The 9,485-nt window shown below is 49.3% G+C and overlaps 1 protein-coding gene across 2 annotated transcripts in view; it reads left to right on the forward strand.

Annotated features, from left to right (window-relative positions):
- The window catches only part of LMCD1 (LIM and cysteine-rich domains 1), a 60,054-nt gene extending 50,959 nt beyond the window's left edge, over positions 1 to 9,095 (forward strand). Inside the window, exons 5-6 of one of the 2 annotated variants that reach the window (XM_012647221.1) lie at positions 6,456 to 6,671; positions 8,434 to 9,095. In XM_012647221.1, the coding sequence (XP_012502675.1) occupies positions 6,456 to 6,671; positions 8,434 to 8,592 (375 nt within the window). In that variant the 3' untranslated portion in view covers positions 8,593 to 9,095. The remainder of the gene's footprint in view (positions 1 to 6,455; positions 6,672 to 8,433) is intronic. The other variant, XM_012647231.1, reaches the window with a different exon arrangement.
- The last annotated feature ends 390 nt before the right edge of the window (positions 9,096 to 9,485 follow it).

A 9,485-nucleotide genomic window follows, 5' to 3' on the forward strand; every position in this document is an offset into this window, starting at 1 on the left:
CTTCTGAAAGGTTTGTGCCACAGCTCCTCTCGAGGGGGACAACAGTCTGCAAACAAAGTGATGTGGAAAATGCTAGAAACATTCTCATGAGCAAGCTCTACTTTCAGATAGCGGGGAGTGTGAACAAGAGCCAACTGATATGCTCAGGATAAACTGTTCCTCCCCATGCCTTTTACCATAATCCCAAAGAACTTCTACTTGCCCGCAGCAGCTCCTTGAGAGGAAACAGCCAGAGAATGGCCGCATTGGGCTTTCTGAAAAACAATCTAGAGTTAAAACATTCCAGGAATTCAAATTGGCCTTTGCTGTAACTGAGCCAAATTGGATATCATTTTTGCTGAGCTTATGTATAGGGTCATCTTTAAACACTCTGTGTCATTGGTTCTCAAAGTAAGGGCCCCTGGCCCTGCCTGAATCCCTGGGGAAGTTGCAAATCCTTGTGCCCCACCCCGGATCTCCTGAATCAGGCACTGTTGGGGGGGCGGGCAGCAGTCTGTTTTAACAAGCCCTCTAGGGGATGGGGAAGCAGGTGCAAGCCTGAGAACCACTGTCTTAGAGGGGCTGGGATCAGCGAACGGGAGAAGCAGGACCCCAGGCCAGGGACGGAGTGAGCTGGGTCTGGAGCGGTGGCAGACGGCGAAGTGACTTGCACAAGTCGACCCTCTGGCCTTGCCCACCGGGAGACAACTGACATGGGCACAGCAAAGCTCATCGGTGGGAGGAATGACCCTCCTGCTAGTCTGCGTGCTTGTGGTGGCGCGGAAGGGAAGCCCAGGCCTCCACACCTGCCTCCAATATGTCTTCGTTGTCTTAGGAAAGTGCCTTAACCCCTCTGAGCTTAGTTTCTAGCCTACAAGGAGGGCCGAGGTAAGGATAACAGGAGATTTTAGCTAATCGTTATTGAGCCCTTATAAAGTCCAAAAATTTCTTTATCTCATTTAATTCATGCAACAACCCCGTGATGTTGCTATTATAACTATGTCCATTTGACAGGTGAAAAAACTGAGGCACAGAGAAGTTAGGTAACTTGCCGAAGGTCACACAGCTACAAACCCAGGCAGCCTGACTCGAGATCTTCCTTCTCAACCACCCATTGAAATTTAGAAATCATAAACTTCAGTACCAAGGATTGTGGGAGGAGATTAAGTTTGTGTGGAGAAAGACAAGGCCAGGACAACAAGGCCAACCCAAGCAGGCTGGACATTCCAATCTTGGTTGCCAGCCTGTCCCCGATGGCCAAGGGGCCACCAGGCTGACACATCCAGGACAACCTCAGATATCTCATCCTTTGCGACAGCTGGGAAAAGGGCACAGAAAATAGCTCAGAGGCAAGGAGAGAAAATTGCTTCCTGACTCATGTTGACAGGACATCTTGTCTCCATAAAATGATAGTGCCACTGTTTGCTGAAAAGTGCTGGCTACTGGTAGTCACAGGGCCAAGAGCCGGGGATGCTAGGGAGAACAGTGAGGGAGGGGACACTCCTCCAAGAGGGGCTTGAAAAACACTTTCCGACAGATGAGACGGTCGAGACCAAGCCCCATGAACATGACTCTGCCCTCCTCCATGCTACCGCCAGAGTCCTCTCCCCATGGTACAAATCAGAGCATCGCACTCCTCAGCTCAAGAACCAGTGATGGCTCCCCACTGCGTCCAGAGTGAAGTCCCAACCTGTAACCTGGGTTCCAAGCCACCCATAATCACCCCAAACTACCTCTCTGACCTCACATCCCCCCGCTTCCTTCTGCGGGTCGCGGGGACCTGCCGATGCTGCTCAGACAAGTTCAGTTGCACCTCTGCCCCTCGCCTCCCCTGCATCCATGCCAAGCAGGATCTGGGCATTGGGGGTTGGGAGCCCCATGGACGTATCTTGATGCTACTCCACTCAGTGCCGTTTGGGGGACCGACAGGAAGGCCTTTCTGTGTGGGTGGGAAAGGGCTGGAAATTTCTCTCCGTAACACTTAGAAGCCAGACGGAAAACTCACTTTGCACTCAAACAGCCCTGGCAAAACAGTTTACAGTCCCGGCTATGCGTAGGCGTTGGTGACGGTACGTGGCGCAGAGGCGCCGCCGGCTTCCCGGTGAGCTCCGGGCGGCTGGGACCCGGCGGTCATGGAACAGCAGCTGGGTCTCACTGTGGCGAGGGACTCAGGCCGTTCACTCTCGTGGGCGCGACCGAAACCACCAGTCTAGCACGTTCTGAGGAACATCATCAGGCAGTCGGGCCCCGTTCAAGATGTATCCAGCTGACCGACCACATTCCTGATACAGACATTCACTCACCAACTACGACGCTCGGAAACTGCTGTCAGCACAGGGACGTTCCTTGTCTTCCGGTTTTCTTTTCCTGATTTTCACCATTTTTATTTTCATTGACTCTTCAATATATAAGAGCATATGGAGTGTGTGTTTACAGTATTTAATTTAAGAACGGTAAGTGTTCAGACTCTGAACATGAGCTTCCCCATCTTTATGTGGCAAAGCAATAAATATTTCTGTGTTGGCTGACACACGGTCAGTGCTTAGTAAGTTTAAATTTTCACCTAAAGCCAAGGGCAGAGGGAACACGCTAAATACTTTAGGATTTGTGAGTCGAAAGCCAAAATTGAGGATATTATATAGGCACTTTATGTAACAAGACAGAAAACAAATTTCCATGGGATTTTTATTGATGAAATTCAAAATATAATAATAATTGAGTGCAGGTTTTTTTTTAAATATAATTCTACTGATGAGAAAAATGGAGTTCTTTTTTTGAGAGAAAACATTTCACTTAATTGGAGGGCGAATGTGAAATTCATTCTTCATTCTCACGGGTCTTACAAGAGCAGACAGTGGCCGGGTCTGGCCATGGGCCGCAGATTGCTGACACCAGATCTGGAGGCCACAGGATGCAGGAGAAAGAACCCTGGCTTTGGCGTCGGGCTGGCCTCTGTTCGAGGCCGAGCTGTGCCTCCCGTCAGCTGCGGGGTGTCGAGCCACTCGCCGGATCTCTCTGAACCTCGCTTGTGCCACATCTAGGAGAGAAAATAATGATTTCCCCGATAGAGAAACAACTCTAGAGGGAAACAACTCTCTCAGGTGTGTGTAAGGGGTGCGCAGTGAGTGCCAAGTCCTGAGTGCAGGCCGGTTGTAGACATGCCCTAAGGACATGACGGCCATGGTCATCACATCATCATCATCATCGTCATCATCGTCGTCGTCGTCAGCGCTGAAGAGCGGGGGATGACTCCAAAACGGCCCAAAAGATTTTATGGACTGAGCACGTCACGTCCCCACTGTTTGGAGGGTGAGAGTAGGCGCGTTACAAACGTGCGAGGGATGAGCCCGGCATGGATGGAGGAGCAGCCGACAGCTCTCTCCGCTCCTGGGGACCAGGCGGAAGAGAGGAATCTCGGACTCTCGCAGTCCAGTTCTCCCAGGCACGCTCACCCTCCCCATGAAGTCTTTTTCCGAACCACAGCTAAGGAGCGACACGAGTTGAGCTCCACCTTGTCGTGGCTCCTGAGCTGGCAGCAAAGGCGTTACGGGCAGCGACAGACAGACAGAGGAGCCCCGACGGAAAGAGGACCAGAGGCAGCCAGGGGCCGGCTGCATTAACTGCCCAGAGGCCCTGTGGGGAAGCTGCTGCTCCCCTCCAGCCCTCAGGCGTGCTATTCCTCTGCCACATCGGAACTCACTCTCCTGGGTCCTCTGAGCACTTCAGATAACCCCCCGACTTCAGTGTCCCCACCAGACTGAGCTCGGTTCCCACAGAAAGCCACGGAGTCAAGGGCTGAAGTTTGCATCCCAGTTCTGTTTCTTGGCTGCGACCCTTGGACAAGCTATTTCATCTCACTGAGCCTCACTTTTCTCATCTGTAAAATGGGTGCATCCCCTATGTACCTGCATTACCTACCCAGAAGGTTGGTATGGGGACTTCTAAGCCCTCATCTCTCGGAGAGGCCTCTCCTGCTGAGGTGGCCCCTGCTGGCCGGTCCCCAAGTCACTCACTCGCCATTCCCTTACCATAGTACTCATCGCACTCTGTGATTATCTCATCTGTTTGTTCACATATTTCTTTTCCTCCTCCCCCTCACCCCTAGTCCCAGGCTCCCTCAGGGTTCCAGCCTTATCTGTCTGGGTTACTGCTGTGTCCCCAGCACTCCAGCCCAGGGGTTGGCACACAGTAGGTGCTCAGTAAACATGATGAGTCACTGAAAGGCAAGAGTGCCCTGAAAGCTCCCAAAGGCTGTCCACATAACTGTCTCTGGAGCCCTGCCTCTGCCGCACTTCATCTAAACCTGTCTCCAAGGTGCAGATGGGAGCATCATCTGCGAGTGTCTTCCACACTCACCCGTTGTCCCCTAGGTAGGAAGTATGAGGTTGGAGGGCAAAGGTCGCCACACATTCTTTGCTCCTCTACCATGTGCCAGCACTGGGTGTATGTGAAGGCAGGTGTACTCAGGTGTGGCTCCTGCTCCCAAGGTGCTTCCACCTAGTGTGGACAGAACCCATTCAAACAGTCATACACAGAAAGGTGAGAAGAGAAGCTTTAATACAGGCTTGATCGCCCTTGCAGGAGGGTCAGGAAAGGTTTCCTAGAACAAAAGATCTTCAAGTCTGAGATCCGAAGAATGAAAAGGAGTTAACCAGCCAAACAGGAGTTGGAACAATGTGCCAGGTGCCCTGAACAGCAAGTGCAAAGGCCCCGTGGCAAGTGGCACATTCCTTTATTCAGCAACTGCAGATGGGGAATCTATGTGTTCTGGGCCCCATAGAGGGTCCCGGGTCAGAGCAGTGGCCAAGCAGCCTTTCCCTGCCCTCTGCAGCTGACCACCTAGTGGAGGAGACAGGCTCAAATCAACTGATCACTCAGACGTCCAGAAATATCATGAGCTAACGTCGACTGAGTCCAGAGGATGTGCCAATCCATGGCTCTCAAAGTCCTTTTGGTGGATCTGTGGGATCAAAATTACGCATGAATTCCAAGTAATTTATGCAGACAAATTCAGCCTTGAGGAAGTAGAGCCGTCTATACACGTGGAGCACACAGTGACTTCTTCCAAAGAGAACAGTATGGAAAGGAGGAAAAAAGTTACTTTACCGTGGAGGACCTGACGGACTGCTCCGCCGGGCGGTCAAACCAACCCCACCGTGATCGGTCCTGGCCATAGGATGCAGCCTTGGTGGGACGCGAGGACAGCAGCAGTTTGCCTCTGTGATCTTCCTCCCAACCTACTCATGATAACAACGCCGGACAAATTCCAGTTGAGGGACAGTCTACAGAACACCTGACCAGCACTCCTCAAAACTGGCAGGGTTGCCAAAAACAAAGAAGGTCTGAGAAACTGTCACAGCCAAGAGGAGCCTAAGGAGACTCGACAACTAAATGTAATGTGACATCCTGGGTGGGATCCTGGCATAGAAAGAGGACGTTAGGCAAAATCTACGAACATCTGAATAAAGTCTGGACACTAGTTAATAATAACGTATCAACATTGGGTAATTAATTGTGACAAATATACCATATTCATGTACCATGTGAAGAACAGGGAAAACTAAGTGCAGGGTACATAGGAATTCTCTGTACTACTTTTGCAGTTTTTCGGTAAATCTAAAACTACTCAAAAATAAAAAGCTTATCAAAAAACAATTGCGCCTGGGTAAAAGATCCCTTCAAAGTGCAAGGTGGACCAACAGGTTTTAACGTAACCAGGTAAGAAAGGTTCGTTGACATGCTTTTGGATTTCACGGTGCAACGAACAAGAAAGCACTGTCTGCTGAATTTTGTTATATATCAAAGAACATCCACGGTTATCCTGAAAGGCTATTAAAGTACCCCTGCCTTCCTTTTCAAACTTTGTATCATTGTGAGGCCAGATTTTCTTCTATATTTCAACCAAAACAATATACTGCAAAAGCGGAGTGCAGAGCAGCCCTGGAATCTGGCTGTCTTAAGGGAGTCATCAAAGAAATTTGCAAAAATGTGACACAATGTCTTAAACTTTCCTTCTCACTGAATTTTTTTGTTTTGGAAGATATAGTTTTAGTTTCAAAATTGTGTGTTAGCATGGTATAGGTTTATTATTGCCATTTTAAATGAATTAATAAACAAATACTTAAATTTTTCTCTGCTTTTAATTTGTCTTGTGGTAACTATCAATCGCTTTTATCCACATGAACAAAAACTCTGTGAGGATCTCAAATAATTTTTAAGAGTATAAACGGTCCTGAGACCAAACAACTTGTGAATCACTGCACTAAATGAGTAACTTTATTTAGTTCTCACAAACAACCTTTTAGGCAGGCAATAATATCATCCCACTTTGCAGATGACAAAACTGAGGAACAGAGAAGTATAGTAACTTTCCCAAGGTCACCCAGGAAGTAGAGAGGCTGGAGCTGGGATTCGAACCCGTGTCACTGTGCTCTCCTGACTTCTTCGTATCTTTGTGATCCTTCCCCATCCTCCAGGTCTGCGAGCTCTGCAAGGGCCCGGTCCCTGCCGACAGCCCTGTGGTCTATGCAGACAGGGCAGGCTATGACAAGCAGTGGCATCCGGTCTGCTTTGTGTGTGTCAAGTGCTCCGAGCCGCTGGTGGACCTCATCTACTTCTGGAAAAACGGGGCACCCTGGTGTGGCCGCCACTACTGCGAGAGCCTGCGGCCCCGGTGCTCCGGCTGCGATGAGGTGGGAGATAGTGGGCTGGAGGCGGAGGGGGTACCCCCACTGCTGCGGGGAGAGTCCAGGGCCCAACGGGAGTGTGGCTTTGTTGATGATGTGCTCCACAGATAGGGAAACTGAGGTCAGGCCTCACTGTGTGCTCTCAGCCTCCATTTTCTCATCTGCAAAATGGGACTGATACTAATTCCCACCCTTGAGGCTGTTGGGACGGGTCAGACACTGAGTGCCCTCGAGCCTTGTCCTTGACACAATGTCTGGCACTTAGTCAGTACCCAGAAGCGCATTAGCAGGTGTGCCAGAGGCGATTGCCCACGTTCAAACAGGGACCTGCATCTGTTAGTATAGTCATGCGGTTACCCAACCCCTGTGCCTCAGTTTTATCACTTGTAAAATGGGGATGAGAATAGCACCCATCCCATGAAGATAAATGAGATGATGCACGAAAATTCTTGGCACAGGGCCTAACCTATTAACTAATAAATGGTACCTGCTATTAGTCTTATGATAATATAATTTAATACAATACAATATAATGATTTAACATTAATGTAACACAATACAACGTAACACAATACATTAACGTAACACAATACAACACAATAGTTATAGATGCCATGGAAAGGATTCAAGACTCTGATACAGGCTGAGACAAGAGGAACTCTAAGGTATATTAATAATAGCCACACTGATTACAATATTAATAATGATAAGGACCCTTTACACACCCGTAGTAGCGGGCCATGCACTGCCTCCATCTTTGGCATGTGTGAGGGCTAGATATGTCTTCTTCATATTTAGCCAAAATCTGCTTCCCACCACCACCTACATATTGGTCTTCGTGTGAAGTTAAGACTCTGTAGTCCTCTTGCCTAATAACTAGGTTATTGAGTGATAGTAAGAACCAAAAGGACTGTTGCAGGCCTGCCCCTTAACCTCATTTTTGAGGGGACAACAGTATGCACACAATAACGATTCGCCATCGTTCATTAAGGGCTTATAGCAGGCCAGTAATTTGCTGTGTACTGCACGTATGAGCATCTCACAATAACTCTTTCAGGAGAGGCTCACACTGTCTCTATTTCACATTTGAAGAAAGTATAGCTCAGAAAGGCCAACGACAATCACGCAGCACTGACTTTGTGTCAGTCACTACTCCAAGCATGGCATATGTCGTAGGTCATTCAGCTCCCATAAAACCCTATGGGATGGGAAGTACTTGTGTCCCCATTTTACAGATGTGGAAGCTGAGGCACAGAGAGATGCACTAATTTGCCCATATCTGGTTCCTGTTTGACACCAAAATCAGAAGGCCCATAACCACCATGCTATTCTGCCCGAGCCTGAGGGGTTCCTGGCATACATATGCTCCAAAGTGACACTTTATTCCAACCCTCTGCATTCTTGCTCTTGAAGATTGGCCATTGGCAGCTTATCTGCCCTTAAGCTGTCTTCACCGGGGTGCGTAATCCCAGCTCAGAACACAGGGACTTTGGAATTGGCCCAAAGAGTATCACGGACGCTGGCTGAGTAAAGCCTGCCTGTGGTGGAGGATTTCTGTTTCCATCCTGGAAGCTAAGATGCATCCATGACCTTCACCAACTACTGTACTTTCTGCCTCAAATTTATGTCAGATTTCTCCACTGAGGTTTCTAAAAGTCGAAATAAGAATGGGATGGAACGAACCACTCCCCTGTAACTTGTCCTAGATACACCGTCTCTACCTAGGGACCGAACCTGAGTCATGCATCTCCTCTGCTGCCCTCCCCAGATAATATTCACCGAGGACTGCCAGCGCGTGGAAGACCTGGCGTGGCACCGGAAGCACTTTGTCTGTGAGGGCTGCGAGCAGCTGCTGAGCGGCCGGGCGTACATCGTCACCAAGGGGCAGCTTCTGTGCCCAACTTGCAGCAAGTCCAAACGCTCCTGAGCGGCTGCCCGCCCGCAGCCAGAATCCGCGGGATCCCACCAGGGAGGAGAGCCAGGTGTGCTGAGGCCATCCTAAGGGTCTAATGCAAGAGCCAGCAAGCAACACAAAGTGATTGCTTTTTCAGCGGGAATATAAATATATTCCAGGTTGGGTGGTAATGGATCCTGGAGGGTCCGTAGTTTCAAAACCAGAAATGTTCTAAGAAGTCTAGGGATGGAGTGCTTTTTTGGTTTTGTTGTTGTTTCCCACCTGCAACTAACTACAGACACAAACGACAGCCTGCAGGGGGAGCTGTGGGAGGAATTTCCCGACTTGCAGTTCTGAGTGATCGCATCACATAGCTATAGAATGCGAGTGCTTTTTTGTGGGCATGGGAGCCCCTCCGAGAGCAGGCTGGGACCCTAACTATCACTTGTTGCCTCTTTTTCAAGTGGAATTTGAATTTTAAATAAACAACTTTTTTTGTGGCATGATAAACATATCAATAAAAGTTTTGTGAATTCTGCAAACACCCTTTTATCTGATTTTTTACAGCATGGCAGTGATTTTACAACATCTATTTAACCCCATGACCTTGAATGTTGGTGCCGGCAGAAAATACTGTCAAGGCTAATGAGTCTCTCCCTCCATGTGTCCTCAGACTTCCAGTGGGAGCGCGGGCCCTCAGGGCAGAACCGTCCTCCTGCCTTCCCATTATAGACACTCCCAGATCACGGGTGTAACATGCGTGCCACGTTTCACAGCACACCCAAAAATGGTCTCCTCGGGCCTGATCAGCTTCTCTTCAGACAGGGACCTGACTCAGCTGCCCTCAGAGCCCAGGCGGGCCATGAGTGAACCCCTCTGAGAATAACACCGGTGTTGGGAGCTGCCAAACAGGGCCACCTGAGCTC

Source organism: Propithecus coquereli, unplaced genomic scaffold (genome assembly GCF_000956105.1).
Source record: "Propithecus coquereli isolate 6110/MARCELLA unplaced genomic scaffold, Pcoq_1.0 Scaffold107, whole genome shotgun sequence".
Lineage (NCBI taxonomy): Eukaryota > Metazoa > Chordata > Mammalia > Primates > Indriidae > Propithecus > Propithecus coquereli.